Below are 26,797 nucleotides of genomic sequence, written 5' to 3'. Positions count from 1 at the left end.
GGACTCTTAAACAACAGCAACTTCATTTGCTAATGTCTAATTAATGCAATAAACATCCCAGTAACAAATGAACACATTCCTTGTGATATTTACTACTCATTTCTTCCAGGGCATCTGGGAGATATGAAACATCTGGGCTTGATTCCTCCAAAGTGCACAACAGATAGGTCATTAAACCTTGTGGTAAGCTACTTAACTCCTCCTAGCGTTGTCAGTCTTCCCAATGATCGGTTATTACCCAAGTGCATCACTGATAGCATTTTTCAGATCCCTAATTTTAAAAATAAATACTATGGAAAGACCTTTATACAAAGAAACATACCTTCCATTGCTCATTAGTCCTCCATCTCCTCTTTGGAAAGTGACTGTGTTTTGGTTGGAAAAACAAAACAAACAAACATACACACACACACACGCACACACATATAAGACAGGGAAAAATCAATTAGTAATAATTAAAAGTAACAATTCAAACTGCTCAGTGTCCGAGATCGGAGGCCTCTTGGCATCATCACATAATAAAGTACAGAGATGATAAGAAAAGGATCAAACACATTAGGGTTACAATTTGTTCAGGATTTCACTGCGCGTTATTGATTAACATCAGTATGCTCTGTAACTTGCAAGGCAAACCAGCCGCCTGGGCAAAAGGCCTGGATTTACCCCAGGCCCCTTCATATGACTTCACATTGCAAGACTGAGCCATGTGATGAAATTGTTTTCTTGGCATGCTTTTGCTTCAGTACATAATGACATTGCACCAGTGAGTTAATAACATCATGTCATAATGCAGTAATATAATGTCACCACACAAATATGCCATCTCCCAGGACAAATACAAAGAGGTGGCAGCTCTATTAGAGACAAAGGGGTGAAAAAAAGCATACAGCTGCACCATTTCCATTAGAAGTACTGCAAAAGAACCAGCACCCACACTTAAATGCATACACACCAGTATCACTGGGAAGAAAAAGTGTTTCCAGTCTTGCCATGGGGGATGCCAAGGACACATTCAGAGGGAGACAATTACTTTTATGGCTCCATTCATGGGTGTTTGACAAAACGCAGCCTATCCCTTATCTATCTTATTAACAGGATTACATTTCAGGGCAATATAGGTAAACCCACATTACTGGTGAGATGCTGATTGACAACATTTGATGTTTCTTTTTGAAGCACTGGCAAATATTTTGAATCAAGGCCAACAGACTACTCTGGTTCTCAGTGGTAATATCCCATTATTTTTTGTCAGGCATAGATAAGGCAGACTATTAAATTATATCAGTGTCCTGGACACCTGCATCCTTACAGGCCCCTGACAACATGAGTGTTTGAATTTCAGAGAGGAATGGAAGAGTCTGTGGCCAGTTTAATTTAAAATAGGCCTTGGTTTGGAAACACTATTTAGCTTTGTAAGACAGATATTCCCATCATTAAATTAGAGCTCCCAGAGTATTTGCAAGATTTTCTAAACGTTAGTCCAAACTACACTAATTCAAGATTAGGCTTTCTATTACACACCATTCTAATCAGACAAAATTACTACACCCAATAGAAATACTTGTGAGCATTAAAAAAATTAGCAATGACATAAATCCACTGGGAAAACACTTCTGATGCCCTACAGAATCCTTGTTACTTTATTAACTCCTAGGATAATTTTACAGTCTACACTCAGCAAAGGGGACAAAACTGGCCCCTCTGGAAGGCCTGCTGGAAGACTGCTTGGGTAGGGTGATTAATTACCCTTCACTGTAGAACAGACTAATATCAATATCAGAAAATCACTGCAGTCATGTCACATCAAAATGGTTAATAGCTGAATTTTGAAAGGATGTAATCAAACCAATTAATGAAAAGAAAATCAAAATGCCAGTATGGGAAGTATTAAAGTCTGCTTTGAAAAACAAGACATGGTAAAACATTGCAGCTAATTAATTTTAGAGCTGATGCTACTTTCATTCACACTGTTTCTAACAGGCTGTCAAATGACTGTATCACTCCCTGCTTAAAAGTGAATAATCCGAAGTGCTGTGGATATCATGAGTGAATATGCAGAGAGGTGGGTACTGTCTGGCTATGTTTCAAAGTATGTGGTCAAAAGTACATTAGATGCTGTTTCCTTTCTCCTCTTCCCTTTCAAATTTAACACTCCATTTCTCCAACTTTCTGCATTTGTCAAAGCGACATGAAATAAGGAAAATGCGAAACAAAGGCGCATTCCGTAACAACCTTTATAAATAAAGTCTACAAATTTAAGGGAATTCCAATAAAACATATTTTCTGAAAACTTCTTGGAATTAATGCTCTTGTTTAGACTACTGTCTACCAGAAATAATTTTCAAGTAATATTGTCACCGCTTATATAGCACATACAGGTGTGTGAGATTTTAACTATGCATGTCATATGGAAAAAAAAATCAATACTTGTAGTCTTCAAAATGTTTATATCCCTTGTGTACCTTCATAAAGCAAAGCTAAAATGGAGGAGCTAGTAGGAGACTGCAGCAATGTTTGCCAGATACATTTTATTTTCCGTGTAGTGAGGAATGGAAAAAACTCCAAGGCATGCTGTGAGAAACATATCAAGAAGACGTGACATAGAAACCTCTTCTAAAGCCATAATTGCTTCAGAGTGGCTGTGGCATATGGGCTTGTTGAGAAGAGACAGGTATCACAGCATTTACTCTTTCTTCTTCTATTTGTGTATTGCGGTGGTAGTAACTGTTTCCTGTTTTTGTCCTACATTAAATAATCTTACACCCTCCCAATATAAACACTGGTTTTACAAGAAGGGTTCAGCTTAGTTTATTAAAAAAGAACTTGTCTTGCAGCGACATTGTTTTTCCTGGGGAAGACTGTGCCTGACTTATGTGATGTGTATGGAACTGGGAAGGAATACAGGTTCTCTTGTTTACCCTCTACCCTGTGTACCAATGCACGGATGGTTATAATCTTCATGAGAAAATAAACAAGAAAGTATTTTAGTTACTATTCTTGGTGGAAAAGGCTCCAGAATATCAACTAAGCTAGCCAAAATTCCTCTTGAAGTGTGGACATGTCATCAGGATGTTACAGAAAAAAAAATCATATTCCTGATGCCATCCATAAATGGGCTACCTGAGGTTGGATAGAGAAGGTGCCTGCCTTTTAGCATCAATGTTGTGAAAGGAAAGACAGCTAACAACAGAAGATATGGTCAGGCTGCCAACACAAGCACTATGTTTATCATTCCTGCCATACGTTTTGTCAGCATTTTTGCCTGCAGTTTGATTTCTGCAATTACAAAACAAGTCTAAACGCCTGAATAGGAGCATACTTAATGCAAGGCAGGCTTGTAGATGTCACTGTAAAAATAAAACAGACAGACAGCTGGCTTTATTCATCCTGTCTCCACTTCAAAAAAAAAAAAGCAGAGCAATTTCAAGGTGCAATGTAAGAGGAGGAAGGGAAGAATGCCCCTATCACTGACCCACCTATCTCCCTTGCTTTTTATCACCGAGGAAGCAAAAAAACTCTTTCACTGCTCTTTGCATCTGATATATGTTCTTAGAAAGGCTGAAGACCTGCAGGGATGAGATTGGTTTTCAAAAGAAGATGAAAAAATAACCTCTGCATAGAGAGATTTTGAAGGAATCCCCACCAGCTTATACTTCAAGGACTGTAAAAATGCATAAATATAATCCAAAGTGCATTTGAAATGCATAAATATTTAAGGAAATTATATTGTATATATTTGTATGAAGAACAGCATATGTTAAGGAGCTTTTCACATTCTTCCTATTAAATATATAAGGAGGTATCCAAACCATTTACTAATATTATCTGACAAGGTTAAACTTAATCTTCATGCCTGCTAGAACTGGAAAAATACAAATGTATAGTAAGTTGACATTCTGAGGTAAGAAAGCTTTAGAAAGCTTTCTGTATGCCTATCTCTAGTAGGCCACATTTTCCTGCTACAAATGAAAACTTTAATGTTGCCAGCCAAGTCTCATTCCTTTTTCTGATAAGCTGTTCCTCAAATATGAATGTAGATTAATCCTCTTTTAATAAGCATTAACTCAGAACAGATAATCAGCATATAAAAAATTTCATCAAATCTTCTGTCTACCGTTGGATGATTCTGTCAAATAATTTATCCTCGTTTAACAGTTTCAGAAGTTGCGCATAAAATGTGTAGCATTCCATAGTTCTCTATCTATTTTTAATTTGTTTTTGTTTACTCAGTTTCATGAAATCTTTAATCCCAAGGAGCCCTAGTCACTAAATAAGCTTACCTACTCAAAAGTGAAAATACATATTTACTTTCTTCACATGACTGATGGCCTAGACACTTGAAAACACCTGAGTATTCAAGTGAGTGGGTACTGGCACAACAATGAGTTTGAGGGCACAGGAAAGATAAGCAGATAAAAGAAATTTCTCTTATTTCTACAAATGGATTCCATCCCTTTGTTGTATAAGTCCTTATACCAATACATGAAAAGAGAATTGGAACTTCCAGTACAAAATAAACAAATTCCGTTCTGTCACTGTAAGACGGGAATGAAACAATTCTTCTATTGTACGAGAAGTAGTCAGATATCTCTTTTGTGCCATCTATCTTTTCTCATATCATGTAGAAACCTACAGTGTGTGTTTATATCCAGGCAATCTGAGGAAAGGGTAACCAGAAAAATGTAAAATAACCAGTCCAGCAGTATTTTAGCTTTTACAGAAATTCACAAAAGTAAGACCAATCCACCCTTTATATCACACAACACATGACTGAGAAGGGGTAATATCTGTATTTAGTGTCTCTGTGCCGGATTTGGTTTTGCCGATAGTATGCCATGGTCCCGAAAATGTATACGTCTTGTACAGCTGCAGATGATGACACTACTACTTACCAGTAGTAATCTAACAAACATAGCCAAAAATCATATGTTTTGTAGTACTGATATTACTGAGAATCAATGCCTGGTGAGTCATGATGGGGGAAAGAGAAGTGGAAGAACAGTGATGTACAGAATTGTGGCTCAGTAACTACTGGAGTCACTTCAACTGAAAATAAGTGAAAAGATGTTTTTCAATATCACGTTATTTGTGAACATCTAAGCAATTAATCAGTGCTTATGAAAATGTTCACAAAGACAGAAAGCTTAATGAATTTAACTCAATCAATTATTCTTCTCTGGCACAAATCTTTACCAATTGCATGACATTTGCTGTTTGCTCTTCTCCTACACAGTGTTACAGTAGTTTAAACACACAGCAGAAATTATACCTCTGAGGAGCCTAGTAAGAGAATACAAATAACAAATAGTCCTAGTGAATGACCCATAATCTGAAAATGACACGAAAGAACATTTTTAGCAAGTAATTATATAACTGCAGAATCCAGACTTTTAAACAACTATTTTTACTGTTTTAAGTTCTACACATATGCAAATACAACAGAGTAAAAACAAAACAAAACAAAACAAACCATTTACATCAGAAATAACTGACAAAATAGTTTTTTTGGTTTGTGTCCAAAATAGAGTAAGTATATGAATATTCCACTAATACATTCAATTCTCTTTATTTCACAGTCAAATATGCACATTCTGCAACTTTCTGAAGGAAGAATTTAAAGCAGATGTCTGAACAAAAAGTGTACACCTTCTAAGATCTGAGTATAGTAAGATAAATTCCTCTTAGTAAAACTTTATTGACAGCTGTCTCTAATAAGAGTCTGAAAGCTACATACCACTGTCTAAATATTTAGATCTGAAACCAAACTGTTTATGAATCATAATTTTGAAGGGAACAACAGTTGTGAGTGTCATCAAACCTCTACAAGCATAGACATGTTTGTCTAAATGATATTACCAATGGCAAATTCAAACATTAGAGAACTAATATGTTTCTGAAGGAACTCTGGGCATAAAGATAAAAAACATGGACTATGTTCTTTCATAAGAAAATTTTTTTTTTAAGTTAATGATTTTTTTTGGACTTGACTACTGGATGACTTAGGTTCTCAGTGCCTCCAGAAATGATTATAGGCCAGGAAATAGAACTATGTGCTGTTATAGTTCTAAGAAGTCCCTGAGATGTCAAAACTATTTTTCAAGAAGCAAATTTTTGGCAGTGCCTCTGAGATACCTTAGTTGCCCAGCACATGCAGATCAACTGCACTGAATCATGCACAGTCACTGTGGCTCCAGAACAACCCTGTGTCATGCCAATGTATCCTACAAAGACAATGGAAAACACTCACCACAGTTACAGACAGCTGGCAGTAGCATAATCACAGGAACCAAATGCAAAGTGCGTTATTCAGTTTTGGGAAAAAGCCTACGTTGTGTCTCAAAGAAAAGCAAGTAAAGTGTTTAGGGTAGGATGTGTTGTGCCACAACTTACACTGACTTGAACAAACCTGCCCAGAAGCCAGAGGACCGATTCCTGAGCCCCCAGAGCTTCTTCATGAGGACACTTCTCCCTCACAATGTCACAGGCCCCTGGGGCAGACACCACCACCTTCGCTCACCTGCCTTGGCAGTCATCTGCTCTTTCCTGCTAAGCTAAACACTCAGGCTGTGGCTGAAGATAAGCAAGAGTGAGAAAGCAGCTAGCCGAGCATGAGGACCGGTTCAGCAGTGCAGTAGGAAGACTGGCCTCTATCATGTGAATGGTGGAGGGGACAGAAGAAGAGACAGCTTTGATAAGTGCAACTGAGGGGCCAAGCTACATGCAAAAAGCTTTACAAACTTCTGCTGGAAAATGCTTTATCATTTTTAAATGCTTTAAAAAGATTTATCAGCCTTTTACAGTGTAACACAGAGGTATAATTATTTTGAGTTTTTGAATCTTGAGCTTAGGTATGAAAGCAGAAGCTAATTATTTGTATTAATTATTACTATTAATTGTATACTCTATTTTTCCTGGCTATCCGTATGTTGACTAAGCTGTTTGCAACCTGCTGTTTCAGCCACACTTCATTTATTCCTCACATATCTTTAATCATGCTTACCATAATGGTCTACCGTATGCTATGTTTATTAAAGATATGAAAACTAGGATATCAGCTTTGAATTGGGTAGGCAGATGAAAAACAAATGCTTCAATTTCAAAAACACTCTAAAGGCAATGCATGCATAGGTTAATCACTAGGTTGCTTGAAGATCTGAACCTCATGGTAAGGCCAACATATACGCAACTAACAGCTGAAGTGGAAGAAAGTTCCATTTCTCTAGTTAGATCTTCAAAAATGTTCGAGGTACTTTTTTTGAGCTTTAAAATAAAAAATCAGTTATATACAACTAATGCTTGTTTATGTTAAGTTAGCTTAAGCATCCTGTCCTGCAAATTACTTTCAAAACTGCATTATTTCGAGGAGTCAGGTGAGTAAGAAGTATGCAGAATTATAATGACAGAGACATTAATGGTGGCAGATTTTATGTTCCCCTGAAATCACTAGGAGAATGAATGCTACATTTTTATCACAGATAGGCAGCAGAAGTATTTCTCCTTGTATTTGCTTTTAATTCTGCATATCTCACATGTTCATAAACAGCTAATGTTTGCAATGACGTGTTGGTGAGGTAAGAGACAGACTAATGGACAGTACCTGCAGGGGTGAAGGTGAAGGACTGAACTGCAAAACAAGAAAGCAAACACATTGTGAGTTACACACCCTGATAATAGGAGCTAATTGCAGGGCACGAGTTTCTTCTGGAATTTATTCAGTTGTGGTTGAATATCATAAGCAGGACATAACAGTTGAGCTTAAAGCACTAACCAGCCAGCAGCCAATGAGAAATGATGGTTGGAAAGGTGAGCAGTGAATGTTGGCAGTCACATTTGAAGACTTTCTGTGTGGACATGCTGTTCTCCAAATTGTAAACATTAGGGTGAATTTTGAAGCATGATCTGTTACAAACTTTTCTTGCTGAAAGCATACACTATTTCATAATTCTGATGATGAGAATTCTGTGTCATGACACAATGTTCACATCACACTTAGATGCAGCAAATATCATGAGAAGGAATGAGTTGCAGGAGACACACTGTTTATAATGACTATTATAATTATTTACAGCTATGCATTTTAAGGTATAAAAGACTTTGCTCTCAATCTTCCCCCCCCCCCCCAACATGCCAACTCACATACAGGGCTAATAATTCTGCTTTTAAAAAAAAGAGTAGTCTTAGCTTGTGTCCAAAGTTTATGTATAGGACTGTTTCCTAAGAGGAATAAGAGTACAGCTGTCTCTTAATATGAAAAATCTGGGGATCTAGACTGATACTTCATATAAACACATGTGTAGGTGTGTGTGATACATGTTAGTTTCTCAATTAACACCACCCCACCTCTCAGAGAGTAAGTCATTGCTGTTAAAGGAAAGAAAAAACACCTTGGCAAAAAGCATAACCTATGAATGATACAGGGCACATGGTGATGCAAGGTGAGGTTCCACAGAAACTGAGTCAGCCCAAGAGCCACCGAAAGTGTCTCTCCTTGCTCTGCTTCCACTGCTCATCTGATTTCTTCTTGGGCTGCCTTGTTTCACTAAGCCAGTGGAAAACTAATCCAGCAGGAAGGATTGAAAAACAACACAGAATAGCTTCCTTCTGGTTTAGTGAGCCCAGACAGGATACTGAGGAGTCTGATGATGGCTAACACCAAGGTGAGGAGGCATAGGACTGTTTGGTTGCAAGCAGGGTATGAATGTTGGGTGTTGGCAAGTTGTTAGAGATGCTCAGCCAGTTAGGGAACCTGTGATCTTGGGTTTGCATGTGATAACTTGTAAATAGAAGAGTACTAGTGTAACTTTAGTGTGATATATTGTCAACATTAAATATGCTGTGTCCTCAAGTGTGCAAATCTTGCTCAAAAAGGAAATGCTTTCTCTTTTAAAATGTTAGTAAGCACTACAAAACAACCTACCCCAACATTTGAAGAACAGTTTTTTTGTGTTAAATTAGGAAAGTGACCCATTTTATAGTAATTCACCTGAGTTCCTAAAAATTCATAAGAATCCTGAAGCACAGAATGATACACAAAACAAACAGGTTTGGGGAGGAAGAAAATATTTTCATTTGGCAGATGTATTTATTTTTCCAAATGTAGTTTTCAAAAACTAATTTGCAACTGGAGCAACACATTTGGTGCAAGAGGGATCACACTGTGAGGGCATTCCAAGGTGTTCTACCTCCAAGACAAAACTTTTTATGGCTTCTGCCACAGGTAAATTTTGACCACACTTTTCTGTCTAATACACCACTCTCTTCTCCAGCTATAGGGATGGAGTCGCTGATTAAGTACCTCCATTCATTTCCCATGCACATGGCTTCAAAGACATGGAAATGCATGAGAATGAAGAAGGAGAAGACCGAATACTCTTTCTAACATTCTTTGTGAGGTTTTAGTCCAATTCACACTTGAGCACATAAATGGAGCTGGACCACTAACAGAGTGCCTTCTGAGCAAAGAGCAAGAGGTACAGTTAATCCTCTTGGTACATTTTTATGCTAGATGTACTGGAGATGTAAAAATAAAGACTGTCTTATGATAATGATGGAATGTGGTATCGAGCAATGCACTTAAAGCTTCTCATACACCAGCATTTTCACAGCATACATTTAAAACAAGCATACAAAATTCACCCAGGCCACCTTTGCTGTAAGTTCAACATGTTTTTTAAGTAGGTTTAACAGCACCTATTCTCTTCATGATAGAACCTGCTGAGATGGTAATAAATAGTTACTGTTCTTACCAGCATAATTGCTGAGCCCCTTCCTCTTCTTTCTGCGCCAGTACAGCCAGATGCTGAAACCCATCAGAATTACCCAACATGCACCACCGATGCCAGCTATAAAGGCAGGTTGTTTGACAACATCAGTGATTTGCTCAGTTATGCTGTTGTTATTTTCAGTGATGACAACTTCGTTACGACCTCCTGCACAAAAGAAATTTGACAGAATGTTGTTATTATGGATTCTGTAATACAAACAGGAACAAAGTACTGCAAATGAAAATTTAAAAAAAACGGTAATGCACCTCAAAAGAACTATCCACAGTAGGAGAGCTTTAATGAGTACCAATGCATACCTGAAAACCAGTGTTTCTAGAAAGTAAATCCACAATCCATTGCAATTTTGCAAACATATATTTGAAAAGATAGCTCTATAGCACTCTCCCAAGTAATCTAACAGATGACAGTCCAGGCCATTTTTTTTAACAATATACAAGTTTGTTGGTTTGTTTTTACATAATTATAGACAGAATACAATTATGAGAAAATGGATCATAGGAAGCCAGTAAAAAAACCTCAAGCTCAAGCAATCAATAAATAGCTTTTTCCAAATGAGAAATCCAAATACAAAATGTGCTACAACATCAAAAGACAGTTCCTTCTCTCATTGTTGTCAGCATGCCAGAAATTCTTACTGAACTCATTTGGTTTTGCTGCATGCTAGAGTTTCCAGATTTAAATTAAAAAATAAAATAAATGTATTTTCAACTGGGGCAAAGATGCATTTTACAGCAATTATTTCATGGGGAAAACAATCCATACAAATCCTAAGTGCACCAGCTTTGACACAAAGCAGAAAATCATGTAGTTAACGGCAGGCTTTAAACAATCACAGCAACAAATGCTATTTTTTTTTCACCTAGAAGAGGCATGACAAATTCTTAACATCAACCTGTAAGAAATAATTATGACATGGAATACCAATTGAAGTGGTATGCACCAAAATTACTATATAGGATCTTAAATTGTGTATATTAGATTAGAAACCTGTAAATTTCAGTAGATGCTCCCATTGTCTTTTTTTCCCCTCTTTCTCTAAAAGGGAACTTTTCTAAAAGGAAAAGCTTGCTGTCTGGTTTGAAAACAAATGCTCATAAAAAAATGTGAATTGAAATTCAGGAAATGCTAAAGCATATAGTTCTAGGGCCAGCACTTTTCTGCTTCAAACCTTCCCTTGTCAAAAATGGTTAGTTTTAAAAATAAGAAATGCGGAACATATTTTTCTGCAAAACATATGAATATTGATTATAGGTACAGTTGATATAAACTGCCCACCTCTGCAGTTCTGAAATTGGTGAAAGAATTATCCATAATTTCTAGTAAAAGCATTTATATACCTCAATCCTTGAAATGTTTATGCAGTATTATCAGATGCCTGTATGCATGCTGAATAGCTGCAAGAGTAGCTACTCTACTGAGGCAAAGAAGATGCAAATACTATGATTCTCAATTATGAGAAACTCTCTCACACACGTAAAGGTGGTAGAATATGGCAATAAAACACTGAAATGGTCATTCAGAGGAAATTATTAGAAGTATTGTAGCATTATGCCTTGCTGTGAAAATGTACATATTCCTCTTCTATAATTCAGCAATGGCTAAATTTACCGCTCACTTCTTTCAACAGAACAGCCCCTCGGTCAGCACACCAGCTTCAGCTTAAAGCAAACAAACAAGGTCGTTGGCTAAAGCAGATGCGAGAAGTCTGACACTTCCAGTTTTATCTCCATGGACACCTCTTTGCAGGAGACCCAGTCAAGTTGCGAAGGAGGATCCCTCCCAGAGGGCCCGTTGGGCGGAGCGTGCCTGCCCTGCCCCAGCCTGCCCCTCTACCACGGGGACCAGCTCTGCCCCAGCGCTGCCCCAGCGCTGCCCCAGCCAAGATGCAGCTTCAGGCCCTAGGCTGCGTTCAGAGCTGGTCTGAGCTACTCAGGAAGAAATGCGAGGCACTGCATTACATTGCTATCACACTGTTAATGATCTTGGTGATTTTATTAAGCTTTCTCTCTTTCAGCACCATGTCAATATTTAGTAACGATGACCGTCTGCTTTTGTGAACAGACTACTGAAACTGTGCTAGGGCTTGGCTTGCTTTTAGTAGTTCTCTGCAAGAAACAGAACAGGTCACACAAACAAAATAGGTCCCACAGAAGGATGCGGACAGACTACGCCTGTTAATGTATAGAAAGGCAGTACGCCAGTACTGGTACCAGGCCCGATGGTTTCCAGTCCTGATGCAGTAAGTGAGAATAAAACTCAGTGAGCACCATGACAAGGAAAAGAAGGGAGGCAGCAGTGGCTCCTTTATGAGATTTTCCCTTTTTTTTTCTGCCCATGGATCCAATCCATAGGTGCACCCCAGTGTTGAAAGAGGAAGTGCTGAGAGTAAAACTAATAGAAAGAGGCACTCTACGGCATGCTCTTCTAGGCATACAATTGATTTTCTAGTAGAAATCAGCATGGGAGTTGATGTTGCTCTAATTGCCATTAACTTTCAGTTAATTTCTGTGCCCTTTGGAGGAGAGGTAAAAGCAGCAGGATGGTGAGGAAACAGGTAATGGTGCTGCTTTGGAGGTAGTCATGCTGCCATGGAGAAGAGCAGGCAGGGAAGCGCTTCAGACACACTGGCTTTGGGAGCGGATGCTCCTGGACTCAAGAAAAGAACAACTACTTCCTGCTAAAGCCTCCAAAAAGTCCAAAGTTCCCATTTTCTTCTCTAAGGTCAGAAACCAGTCTTTTGAGAATGGAGGATGCAAGAACAAACTGCAGAGAGCCTGGGGAGAGTTTTCAGCAGACTTTACACTCTCCCTCTCTTCTAGGGGAAGGTGCAATTTGTCTCCAAGTTACCTTCTAAAGTTTGCAGTCTGGCTGTTTGCTCTTACCCTTCAGTGCCAAGCAATTACAACTGCAAAAGTAATAATTCATTTAAATGTCAAAATAACATATGCTTTGGGAATTTGATGACCGAAAAATAAATGGATACAGATGAATGGTACCCACTGATGTTTGATAAAATTAATATAGTTGTTGGGGTTTGGGGAAACAAACGGCATTAATTTTGTATTTTTTTATATTATATTTAAGCAGAAGTAATAAATATGTCATCCAAGGTACCAATGTACTATTTCATATACTGCAGGTGTTTCTGTAACAATGCTGTCAGTTCAACTAATTAGAACATAGACAAGGGAAGTGTGCGACCTGTAATGCTCCATTGTTCCTGAAGACAAAAACATAATGAAATATAATGTCTTCCTCCCATTGGAGAGTAATGAAGAACAAAACTAATTTGTCGGACCAAAAATTAATTAGACACATCAGATTCGATTGTACCTATTACTGTGAAAGTTTGCAGCTGTTCCTCATATTATTACGCCAATGATGGAACATAAGAGTGAACAGGCCAACTGATGAAGAGAAATAATAGCTATACCATTAACCAATATTGCCATTATCTCCAATTTTATTTCTGGTTTTCCAAGTGAAATTTTTTAGCGTATCAATAGTGATCATAAAAATTTTATTCTGGATTCTCTTTGAGTCTTCCATAAAATTTTTCAACGTCCTGCTTGAAGTATGGGCACAGGATTCCTGTAACAGTGACACAATTTCTAACTGAAGAAATAATATACTTCCTACTGCTCCATATTCTCCTACGTTTACTTTTTGAATGGTCATGGGTCTGTTATATAGAATTGGTCTGGGAAGTCAGTAGTTGATTATCCACCATGAAAATCAGTTATTTTCAGAAAAAAACTTCTTAGAAGAACATATCTTATATGTAAGGATAACATCTTTCTTTTTATAGACTGGACTCTGTATTTCATGACAATGAAAGTCATACTGTTTAGCAACATGGCTTAACTATTCTGCATCACTGACCTGCTCTCTCCATAATTCAGTATTTCTGCAGTTGTTCATTCTGTTTGCAAGCTCTTAAGTAGCATAACCAAGCACCAGGCTGTATAGGACTCCATTATAATACAATCGCTCCATAATGTTTTCCCATTCATGATGATGTTTTGAGGTTTATTCATTAGCTCATTTTCAATACATGTAATTATTTTTTAAAAATACACCTAAAAAATTAATTCCCTTATTTTATGTTCTTGATTCTTAGTCAAACATAGAGTGGTACCAACTCAAATTTTCCAGGAATGGTATCACTTAAACACTGTTACCTTTATCAAGCAAATTTATAGTCTGAGAAATAACTGCCAGCAATTCATAAGCAATAGAAAAAAGGGACCTAAAGAAAAGGGATGTACAAACCATACAAGTAATAACCACATCCAGCTTCAGGCTCCCAAAAGGGAAAACAGAAATGAGAACAGAAACACAACCCAAACAGAAAAGACTCTCCTTTAATTTTCACGCAAAGGACTCTTAAATGTGCAAAGATGCCACCAGACAGACTTGTTGAAGCAGACATTCTGGGATCATTTAAGGAACAAATATCACTGTAAGTTTAAAAATGCAAAATTAAGTCTCCAAATGCCAAATAACTTTTTTCTTTCTTTTGTACTTTATTTGCACCCTAACATCCCCTTCCTCCTTCTTGCAACACTACAGTTCTCTCCACATTTAACTCTCAATTATACTAGCCATTTTTTGTAAGGAAAAAGTCAGGATGAAGGGCTGTACCCAGATGCGGGGCTGAGCATTCTGGGAATCATCCAGCAAAGCACTTTGGTGCAAGTTTAACTCACAACACATTAAGTGACATGAGGCTACGCACGTGCTTAAAATGCAACACACTTTAGTGTTTTTCTGGAATGAGCCCCCTGTGTTTAGTGCATAGGTAGATGGACTCCCTAGTGAAACAAGAAAAAGAAGTCCTGCTTAAAGCAAATGCAACGACAGACTAGTCTCACAACATCAGTTATTTACACAGAGATCCAAAATTCAGGCCTATTAAATAGCATGTTTCTTGCATTTTCAAAAATCAATTTCTTGCTTTCAGTCCTAAAAAGCTTTTTTCCCCTCTTTTTTTTGGCATTTCTGTGGCTGCTGTCTTCTAAAACCAGTGCTACCTTCACCTCCACCTTTTCCAGTGACAATATATTTAAAGCTGACATACCCCAATTTCTGTTTTGATGCATAAGGAACTTGAATATCATTAAACATTTAAGCAATATTTAGGAGACAGCCTTTTCTAAAGGTCTACACATAACAGAATAGTCCATGTTTGGGATATTGTGTTCACAACATTTCCTAGGTAGAAAATATTTAATAACAACAAAAGACCCACAAACAAACAAAAGCCCATTTAAGTAATAACTGTATTAGATCATACAGATAAAAGCAACAAAATTCTGGTGTTACACACTCAAAAGAGGTGCTGCTCTGCACAGCTCAATTCAGTTTTGCTAAATATGGTTACTTCTCCTATTCTTACCCTTCCCATATTTTTCCTGACTTTATATTTTCTACTTGAGAAGAATTTCAGAAGAAACAGAATCTGTGTTTCCCTCAGGTCAGGAAATTAATTCAGCATGGAAACCACTACTACGAAACAGTCCTTTCAAAGGCAGGGATGATAATACTACCTTTGCTCTCTATTTGGACTAGAGGCCACTTATTCTTTGACAGAGGAAGATCATCTGCTTGGGATGCCTGCGAAACACTGACTTCAAATGTTCAGAAAACTAACTGTAAATAGTGCCCTAGGCACCAACGGTATGAGTAAGGCAATATTACAGTCATCTGAGCAGGAGAAAAGGGAGCTCAAGCTGTTAGTTCCATAAATCTCTCAACCCGCAGAAGTGGTAAATTCATTTTAAAAAAAATTAAATCAGTTTTACTAGATAATCTGCATTTTCTCATATGTCTCAGGAACATAATTCCTTCCATTGGCTCCGAGAACTCTGCACAAAGAGGACACAACGTCAGCAGGCAGTGGGACGTTAAAAGCTAACTGACTAGCTCTATTCAAATCTAGTCTTTTGCTCCATGGATTTTTATGCTTCCAGAAGTGATTTATGAAAGCATTTCTGAAAGTTGAAACAGGCAAAACAAAAAAACAAAACAGACAATCACTTACCAATTATTATGGGTTGTGGCTCACTTTTTACTCCCACACCTGCACTGGTGCTTGCAGCAACTTCCACACGGTACTGAACACCTGGATACAGGCCACCTATTACTACAGACCGAATGGCTGCATCTACTGTTTTGTTGATATGAAATCGAGTCTCATTACCTAGGCACCAGATCTGGGACAAAAGTTCATGTGTTAAAAAATACGAAAATCTTCATACTCAAACAATTGTGCATAGATATGACATATCAAGGTATTGCATAACAATCACTTATTTTGGACTTCTTAATAATGTTACTGTCCAGAAGTAGCTGGAATTGGGATGATTTAGTTTAGCAAGCTACCCCAGACTAGCACAGGACCAAGCTAGCTGCAAAGACTGCTTGCAAATACCTCTTTGGACTTCGGCTCTCCATGGAGTGCAAATTCTGCAGTTACACTTCTTAGAAGCACAGACCAGAATCATCCAAGTGAAAAGAGGTGTTATACATTAATTGAAATCTTGTTCAGTAATGTGATTATCACCAAACCTTTCCTAAAAAAACCCCACATTTTTTTCATTCTTAATTTCCCGCTGAATAACAAAAGGACATGAAATAATACCAGCACAGGTTGAAACACTTCTTAAAGTACTAAAGAAAATTTTCAGAATTCTTTTCAACTTCCTTTCACTGCACAACAGGGATACGTGCAAATTCTTAAATGGAGAAAGTACAAACTCACTTTTTACTGCTGCTTTTGTGATTACTTACATTGTTCAGGAATCCAGAGATCAGTTCCTGACTCAATTATTCTCTAATTAAACAGAAAAAACACTCTATAATCTGAATTGGCATTTTGTGATGAGAATGGTCTATGACTTCAGAGTGTTATGTCTCTCTCTTGCATTTTTCCATAGGCTTTTCCCAAGAAGCTTCAAAACTAAGACCTTTTAGGGATTCTTCTTCAGTTAATGTTATCTGCATATACTGCTTCTGTATTATTAAAGAAAGCATTTACTACCACTCAAGAAAATCAATGCATAAAGATATCACATGTACATGAAGATATCACATGTACACTACATAATTATAATAGCAGAAGAAAGCAGTATTGTGGGAACCACTATCAGCAATCAACTGATGTGTCTGAGCAACAGCAATGCTCTCTTTACCCTTATTTTTGACCCTACTCAGTGTTTTATCACACCTTATGTTTTTTCTGCAAGACACTGAGGAAGATTTGGAGGGCAAAAGAAATGCTTGTTCTCCCAAGCTCAGGTAAATCTTATTTGCAGGCCAGAATGCATTAGGGTGAGAAACTATTGCATTCATTCTTTCACTCCTTGTCTGTTCTGATCTGAGGTTACAGCAGCTATGAGATGACCCTAATTAAAGGCATTTAATTAATAAATTAATTTACAGGCATTCTGATGCTTGAAGTGGAATCAAGAGATCTACATTCAATTTGTGAGAAAATGTACTGTGAAACCTCAGCAGCCGTTTTATACTTAAGAAAGTATTAAACTCTTTGCACTACATGCACTGTAGCCAGCTCACTAATCAGGCAGCCACCTAATCTTACACAGAAGGGATGTAATAGGTAGTGACTCCAGCTGTTTTTATAAACAGCCTAGAGGTCTGAGCACTCACCTGGAACATGGCTTTTATTAACCATCAGCCCACTTTGTCTCATATCTACATATTTTTTTTGGTTTAGGAGTGTGCTTTACTTATTTGCTTATAAGCCCTTGATGGTTAATATTGACTTACACTGGAGTCAGTATCAAGATTAATTAAGCCAAAAGATAATTATTAATTCATATGAAAATGAGATCAATAGAATACTGAGATTAATAAATCTTGATATTGACTAAAAGCAAAACAAAAGAAGTGCTATGCTAAACATAAATATTGTAAGCATTTATGGCATACCTCTGACCCAGCCATAACCTGGAAGAGGTTGAACCATTAGCTGATTTAGAAATCAAGCATTTCTCCCTTCTTGATGCTGTGTTCCCTCAAGATACAGCAGGGAAAAAAAAAAATCACATCTTTTTGTGTGAAGTAAGCTGCATCCACCACTTCCAACCTTTGTTGGACTGTCAAGAAAGCTGCCCTGCTCTATTTCAATTAAAAATTTTACACTAGGTATACAAGTCAGCCACAGCAAAGTTATTTAACAGTGTGTTCCATGGTCACAAGCCTGTGACAATGCTGAACCTTGCCTGATCATTTTCTCCATAGTCCTCCACCCCAATAACACACTGCCCTTTTTCCGTGTTGTGAAAACATACTTGTGCAAAAGTGAGCTTACTGGGGAATTACAGACTACAACAAAATTTAAGAAGATATATAAGGAGGGGATACTTTTAGCCATCATAGCAATAAAGAAGGAGAAAACACAACCAATGCAGGCAAATCTCATATAACGAACTCTGGACATAGTAGTGGTGCTCAACCTGTTCCTTGGAGCAAACAACCTAGCACTTTAAGTTGTGAATCTTGACAGAGATAGTACCCAGAAGAAGTCTTGTATTCTCCAAGAGCCACAGTCCTTGACTTTGACCTTGAAGTGTTAGGATTAGCATTTTTGCAGGGGAAAGAAGACGTGTCTTTCCTGCCAGCTTTTCTCCCAGACTGAAGGCACTCTAAAACAGGGACTTCACTGCCCGTCTTGAGAGTGCAGAAGCTCTTAACAAAAAAAAAAAACCAAAACCCTTCTCATTCCACAGCAGGGAAAAGCAAGAAAGAGAAGCACTGTAAACTAGGAGGCAATTACAGCTCTCTTCCAGATCTAGCTCATGGTATTTTTGCTTTTAATATAACAGTTGTACTACTTAAAAAAAAAAAATTACAAACAATTCTACAAGCCATTGGTCCTCTTTCTCCGTATAATTATATGGGCAGCTGTAAATGTTGTCAGAATCTAAATCCATAAACAGCGCTATTGTTCTGTAATTCAAGCAGGCTGTTTCCTTAAACACACAACTGTCCCATTAGACATCATTTCTACCTTATACTCCTGGATGATTCCATTTTGGTGATCTGGAGGGGGAGGATCCCAGGAGATGCTGATGCTTGTGCTGTTGTGGTTTCCAACTGTCAGGACAGTAACAGACTGAGGAGGGGCACTTGGAGCTACACCAAGGAGAGGGAACAAATAGAAGCAAGATGTTAATCCATTTGCTAGAGCATGAATTTTGCTGAAACAGTGTAAGAGCAAGCAGACAGTATACAAAGTTCACACTCCCTGCAGGCCTAGGTATGCACATTTTATTAGGCACTGACAATTTTGAAAAATGCTTTTCTGAAGAGAAGCATAGTGCTGAATGACAATGTGGAATTGTGGCAATGGAGAATCAATACAAATCACTCCTCATTTATTTATATTTAGCATTTCTTAAGTTTGCATTGGAATTATTCTCATGCTTGCATTTGTTTTCCATAATATGCACAGATAGCTATGGATATATCAACCAAGTCATAATGTGAGGCTGCTTCACCTGGCCTGAAAAGTGTTTTGATTCTTGTTTCCCCACATGGTCTAATAATAATGTGAGCAGCAGACATTTAAGGATCATTTTTGTTTCCTATTTATTCTCCAGGAAGACATTAACTTAACAGGTTTAAACATAAAACCTTGTAACTCCTGGGTGGAAAAGGGTTAGAGTATTCAGGGCTTTACATCAAATGCCAGTGAATAGCAGAGGTGCTAAGTTAGGTCAGATATATACTTATGTCCTCTTTTCCCTAGGCAAATTGCTTTCTCTTCAGAGTCTTGTTCAGTCCAACCATTCACAGCTGTTTGGTTGGTCACTGCATATCAAGAGCATATCTACAAGCCAATTGCTTGCCAGTCCAGCTACATTGGCTAGAAGCATGAAGAAAAAAAATCATAGCTGTTAGTGATCAGAGCTATGCTGGCAAAGCCCCTCTTGCAACTACGCCAGCAGCAGGGTGCTTTTGTTGGCTCAGGACATGTTGTTTGGGAAGCGGCACAGCAGCTCTGCTAAAGAAAAGTCCCCTCTGTGGGCAGCTGCTGCATCTCCACACAGGGGATCTCCCACCATAGCTATAGCTGCCATGGCAGAGGGCTGTGGCATATGTCCTTCCTCAGCCACTTAAAACTTCTTGCGGTGTCCCCGTTCCCCCCCTTAACTTCTAGGCAAGTGTTGAAACTCCACCGCAGTGGCAAGCTAAGTCACCAGTCGGGTACATTATGTTAAGGTATAGCCTGGGGGCTAGGAAAGTGTGAACTAATACAGCAAGCATATAGTGAGAACGTCTCTAGGACAATTTTCCAATTCCCAGAAGCCTGCTGGTTAGACACTTTTGGTTCCTGGGCAATGACTTTGTGTTTAATAATTCCTTATGGAATTTTTCTTCCACATATTTGTCATTGCCTTTAGTATGATCTCAAAACGTTTAATATGAAATATGGAAGCTGATTTTGAAGACTTAGAGCTTGTACCAGAACCTAAAATACGTATCATTCCCCCTGCCCCAATATCAAATCTAGATAGCCCTCTGGTTTTGGGCATCTCATATCATGTGTCACAGCTTCTTGACTGCAGTCCCCTGGTCTAGAGTATTCCTATCTAGAGAGGACTCCTTCACTGCTAAGCTCTCTGGCAACAGGGCTCTAGTCTTACTTTAACAGATATTCCTGGCTACATGGATATCCTTGGACCACACTTCTCAAAAGCAAAGAGCCACTGGTGTCTTTTTGTTAAAGTCTGGCAGGTTTAACACAATGAAACACAGCCACGGATATCAGGATTATTCAAGTCTCCTGAGTCAACTCGGATTTCCTTATTGTTCCCGTGGCCTCTTTGAGGCTGGCTATGTTCTCACTTTGGATGCTCCTCGGCACTTGACCTGGCACAGGCTCAAGAAGTTGAGCTCAAGTCCTTACCCTGACAACCCTGGAGAGTTGGAGTAGCCTGCTGCAGGAATCACACAACTTAAACCCAGGGTATCAGAGGTGGGGACAAGGGACCATACAAAATGACATCAGAAAAAAGTATTTTAGAGGAAAAATGACACATGTATTACTGTCCTGTGAAGCTGCACATTTTGGCAACTACATTTTCAGATACTGGATCACCTGCACAGCAAACAGTGCTTGGCAGAGTGCTCGTGACCTTGAATGACACAGAGAAATAGTGTACTGGAGGGGAGAAACAGAGCTGTATTGTGGGCAATTTGACTCTTAGCCAGCTCAAGTGAAGCAAGGAAAGGTGGCCTTGGGCTACTCCTTGCAATCGTGCAAAGCATAAAATCGGTGAAGTTAATAGTTGCATTGTGTATTTTATGGTGAGTGAAATAATTTGCCACACAGTAAAGAAATTAGCATTTTATAAGTCTTCAAGTTATTCAATAACAGCAAAACCATGAATAAATGTATGTGTGCGATATTAATTAGAACATTTTACATAAAAATAATAATCATTAAAATGGCAAAGCTTAGCACTGTATAACTTTTATTTTTTTCAAGTACAATGGAACAACTTGCTGAAATGTATTTACTTTCATCCTCAAACACAAAGCCATTCAGAAATACAATTTCTTATATACACATACCTGGAAACACAGAAAGAAGAGAGTAAATGTTAAAGAAATGTAAAATGAATACCGTACTCTGACATTTAAAGACAAACATAGTGTATTCATTTGTCTTTGCATTTAAACTGCATGAATATTCTAGTTAATATTCTACCAGTGTGCGTCTTTTCTTTGAAGATATATGGTAAGTTTGAAACAAAATTAAAATTGCAGCTGATGAATGCAGCTGTAAGTATCATTTTAAGAGCTGCACCAAAGCAAGAAGGAATTGACAGACAGCAGCTGATAAAAACTAAGGGGACTTCCATTACCGACTGTCATATTTTTGTGGTCACAAACAATATGCAGAACAAATACTACTCCACAAAGTTATTCTGGAAAAGACTTAAAACCATGGATGTAATTGAAAAAAAAAAAAAAATCATCTATCTTTAGAGCAAATGTGAAAGAAATAATGAAAATTATAAACCAAAATATTTTATTTAGCTCCTTACTGCATGTGTATACACCTATATGTATATAACAGTTCTGCTTCCTCTCTCTGATAATATCGCTCTGTAAGCTGGCACCATGATATAAATTAAGCCACTCGTCTGACACTGCTGCAGTTATTAAATAGACCACATTGAAAAATAACATTTTTAAAACCGTTTTCTCATTTCCCTTGCTGCTGGCTTGTGGAGAACACCTTGCCTGCTTCTTGACAGGTCAATTATTCCAGTGCTCAGCTTCTTCTTACAGATATGAAAGAACCCAAATCGCTGCTCATCTTTTCCAGGCACAGCCAAACAGAATTCCATTTGTTACCTTCACAGGGCCAAAGAGGCAGGAGATGGATGGATACTGAACTGTGACAAATGTCTGATCTAGAGGAAAAGTCTAACTGCGGCAAAATTGATTTTTGGAGGTAGGCCTCAGAAGTAACATTGCATGTAAAATTCAATCCAGCAGAAAGCTGCCACTACCTTTTGGTCGTACTCAGCCTTTACCAGGGCTATTTGTTTTGGTGTCAGAAAAAACTTCCAATGCACGTATCACTCTTCCAAATTATTTTCTAAAAATAGTACAGCTGACATTTTTTAAAAGTCAAGTCTAAAAAAGCTCATTTTTGAAATGGAATCACAGGCGACACAGCAAGTGAGATACCTTTAAATAGAATGCCATCTTTCTTCATTGGATGAGAAGCAAACCACTGTCATTAAAGACTTAGTTGATGTTATTTTTGAAATATATGAACACCGATATAATTCCAAAGATAATGTGAGGAAATAAAGGAAATATCTGTAGGACTGTATCTACTGGATGTCTTAATTTTCTCGTGGAAGTACTTAACTTTATCATCTAAGCAAGAGGAAGAATTATTTACAGGGGCTGACATTTGGTGATAATACTACATGTTATAGGCTGATGTTTTCTTGAGAGAGATACTTGCCAACAGATTCCTTGAAGGTTATATTAATCTACAAAACAAATCCTAGGCTGAGAGTTATATGTATCTGTAGGGAAGAAAAGTTTTTTAAATCTGCACTATGTGGAAAGTTGTTCCACATGAACAAAGTGGCCTTTAAAGTAAAAAATCACCTGACAGGCTCTGCTGGGAGCTGAGGTTTATAAAAGAAAATATCATTCCTCAAGTATTTTATAGAAATAGACAGGAGGTAAAAATCTCTCTTTTTCAGTAGTTCTTAATTTACCTTTAGCAAGAGATAGTTAGATGAACTAAATAAACAACAAAAATCAATTGAAATTGGACCAGAAGAAAATCTGCTAGTGAGGGGACAAAATCCAACATTTTAACTCTAGAAAAGCAACTTCACCTGTAGAAAGCTTTTTTCAATTTTCTTTTTTTTTTTTAAAGCTTTGTTCAGACTGCTGCAAAGATATTCTTTACCAACTAATTTAGGCTTTATCGTTTGAACAAAGAAATGGGAAACATAAAGTCCCAAATTCTAAATCAGTCTTGAACAATGACTGCCTACATGCTTTTCAACATATTGCAGGACACTGAATTTCCTCATCTCTAAAGTAGCAATGACAACCAAGTTATCTTCAGGATTACTTACTTCTTGGGCAATAATCACAACAAATCAAAGAGAAAAGTGAGTAATAAGCGAGTTTGTTCTAGAATTAAAAAGTACTTGGCAATCAGCACTAAATTAAACCTCAGGAGACTACTGTAAATGATTAAAATGCATCTTCAATAGGAAGGAAAGAGTGCACTCAAACCCCATCGAAACCATATGAGCATTTTGAAACTTCACCAGTAGTTCTCTCCCTTGCTTTGAAAGAAATCAATGGAAGAGACAGAAGATGAACCCTCATTGTTATGATCATCCCTCTAATTTTACAGGAGAGATTCTCCAGGCAAAGGTTGCATTAGATGGGTAGAAAGATAGGGGGTTTGTACATTTCTAAGAGAAGAAGATAAAATGTATTTTTATCTCACCTCACTCTCTTTACTTTTCAATACAAAAGCAGTCCTGGAATGTATATGTTTTACCAAAACTGCGTACCATGCTACATGCTACAGATATAAATGCTTGTGCATTTCAGCAGTGTAAACTGTTCACTATGTCTGCATGCTGCATGTTTCACAGAGGCTTGAAAGGTACTTAAGGGAATCCTCTGAAGGACTAAATAAGGCAGTTTCATGAATGGTGTGCTAACAGAAACAATAAAGTGGTATACCCTCGAGAATGAAGTTCCTTCAGACTAGTTGTATATCTGTCCTTCACTAGTCCTCACTTCCCAACCAAACTGTTCATCTACATTTTTACCCATTCAGAAAGATGTGTGTAATATCAAACACTCACCTATAAAAGGTTTCACTTATTAATTTTATTTTCAAAGTGCAAACAAAAGTCTTTTATTGCAGCAACACTGGTTATGAAAGAACGGCTGCAGTGCACACTTTTAGGAAGACCCAAACCCACCTGTACATTAGAAGGATGTATCAGCCGGAATAATACAGGACTGGCCCAGTGTTTTCTCATGGAACACTTACAGCACAAAACTGAATATTATATTGAATTCTAATGCCAACCCTATACCTAACAAACAGAAATCACATGGAAGAAATAGAGCTGAACATACTCATATACACAATAACCAAAATGGTCACTTTTGATTTCACCTTCAGTGAAACAGGTATGGGAAACTTGCTTTTCTGACCATTTTACTAACCTTCCTCTGTGGTACGAGCAGACTTTGATTCACTGTCCATTCCTTGGAATTCATTGAAATAAGGGCGAACCTTAATTTCATAAGTGACACCCTTTTTCAAGCTGACGAGGACAGCACTGCGCTCAGTTGGGACTTTGACCTCCAAATTCTGCCATACAGCAGGAGAAGGTAGGCCAGATGTTTGGCGATACATGACTCGGTAGCCCTGAATAAACTGGGATTGGCGGTCAACCTAGAAATGGTATTAAATAATACGTCAATAAACATATTAAAGTAATGAAACTGTATAAAAAGAAAATAAAACATCTGCCTAGAATACTTTTGTCCTCATGAAAAAGAGAAAATTAACAGTTAAAATGCTGAATTTAAAAAGCAAACTGCCTTCTTGTAAGTCACTGTTGATTAATTGTCTATAAAGAACATTTTTCTCACTTTACTTGTTATAGAATATTTCCTTCTATTTTACTTTCTCCAGCTCTATATATCATGACAAATACCACCTTAAATCATAAAACAAGTTCCCACCCCTGCAACACATCATGAAAAGAGAACTTTGGCATAATGCTTACTGCATGTAAACTGATTAAGCACATCTTGGCTACTGATGTGCTGAAATATGAGAAGAAAAGAAAAAAAAGTTCTTTTCAGAAAAGGACAAGTCTTTGAAGATACCTCACATGCTTTCACTTAGTCCGTTACTTGGCTCACAGCTCATCTTTTCATGAGATGCTCAGGAAAGTAAAATAAACATAAGACAGATGCAGAGAAAACAACTTCCAAGGACATGTGCTGTTTCTTGTGTTCACAGTCTAAGCAGTCGCTTTGCATCCTGGGGTTGTGACGCTCTCAGGCCATCAGATGGAGATGGAATGTTGGTTTTGGTTTATATTTTATATATCGCTGGGCAAGCACAATTCAAGATTGGACCATACATAGAAGTTTAACAATTCTAACTTAACATAATTATAAATAGGATTTTTATTTGAAGGAAAAACTTAAAATATGTTTTATCTTGGAGAGGTTGCATGCATTTTTTTCTCTGGGGGAAAAAAGGGCACGAAATAATGACTATTATGATGCTTGCATGAATTTTGCCTGAAAAAAACAGCCAAAACAATTTGATGGATAAAAGCAAACCAAGCCCAGCTGCTTCTGTAGCCATCAAATAAAGAGCCAAAGAAAGTGCAGCACAAATAACAAGACTCTTACAACTAGCTTTTTGGTAAATCTCTGGGTTATAAGTAAGATTCAACAAGTAGGACTTCTTTTCTGTTCTTGACAATTTGCTAGCTCAAAGGTACTTCAGAATTAGAGATACATTAGTTTGACTTCTCTTAAGAATAAATGAATTTAAGGCTGAAAATGCAAACCAGGTTCTATCATGCTTCTCCTATAATCTTGTTACAGTTTATTGAGGCGTTCAGAGGGGACACAGATTCTTGGACATTAAAAAGCTGGGCAAGCAAGAAGAAAGCTTTATTTATGAGAGCAAAGCAGAAATGTCTTTCATCAAAACTGTCACTGTTAAAAACCTTGCAACATATGTTACAACCACATTAAGCTTGCATTTTATAAACTTCTCTACATTCACTTTAAGTGAATTTATGCACTGAAAGAGGGATATAACTCACAATAATAGCTTGTTAATACCGAAAGAATCAAGCTGTGTTTTTAAGAAGAACATTAAGCAGCTGTTTCCAGATGAAGGGAGTCTGTAAATCAGAGTAAATTGTTTTTATCCATGTTTGACTTTGATTAACTAAATGTTTTACGGACATAAAGGCTTTATGAACCTCATGTTTGCTACAAAATTCAGCATGAATAACACTTTCATGCATTTTGTAATACAGATTCTCAATGTAAATTACAATATAAGGCTATGATGTTTAATAATCAAACACTGAGTTTGATTCTTGCCAAACTTCTGAGTTAGAAGCTACACTGAAGGATGGCATAACTTTGTTAGAACTTTCCATTTTGTCTTTGCCGTGCTTTTAAGCTCTATTGACTGCTGCCTAGTGGAGAACATCTGAAAATTCAGAATTGACTAGGTTGAACAGTAACAGTGTGTTGCTACAAAACTACCAGTACGGAAACTTTTGTACAGCATGGTACAAACACAAATGCACCCACCAACTCACTGAGAAGAACTGGACCCCTATAGCATACCTATAGTATACTAATTTTGAGTCCATCACACTTTCATATCTACTTACATATAGGTAATGCACAAATTATTCATA

The 26,797-nt window shown here is 37.6% G+C and overlaps 1 protein-coding gene across 1 annotated transcript in view; it reads right to left on the bottom strand.

Moving 5' to 3' along the window:
- The window catches only part of ROBO2 (roundabout guidance receptor 2), a 438,049-nt gene that overhangs the window by 20,640 nt on the left and 390,612 nt on the right, over positions 1 to 26,797 (bottom strand). Inside the window, exons 14-18 of the mRNA XM_075033940.1 lie at positions 24,555 to 24,786; positions 18,820 to 18,944; positions 15,829 to 16,000; positions 9,747 to 9,929; positions 323 to 365 (exon numbers count right to left, since the gene is read on the bottom strand). Coding sequence (XP_074890041.1) covers positions 323 to 365; positions 9,747 to 9,929; positions 15,829 to 16,000; positions 18,820 to 18,944; positions 24,555 to 24,786 — 755 coding nt within the window. The remainder of the gene's footprint in view (positions 1 to 322; positions 366 to 9,746; positions 9,930 to 15,828; positions 16,001 to 18,819; positions 18,945 to 24,554; positions 24,787 to 26,797) is intronic.

This window comes from Buteo buteo, chromosome 8 (assembly GCF_964188355.1).
Source record: "Buteo buteo chromosome 8, bButBut1.hap1.1, whole genome shotgun sequence".
NCBI classification, from domain to species: domain Eukaryota; kingdom Metazoa; phylum Chordata; class Aves; order Accipitriformes; family Accipitridae; genus Buteo; species Buteo buteo.
This window is presented reverse-complemented; position numbering and strand designations above follow the sequence as displayed.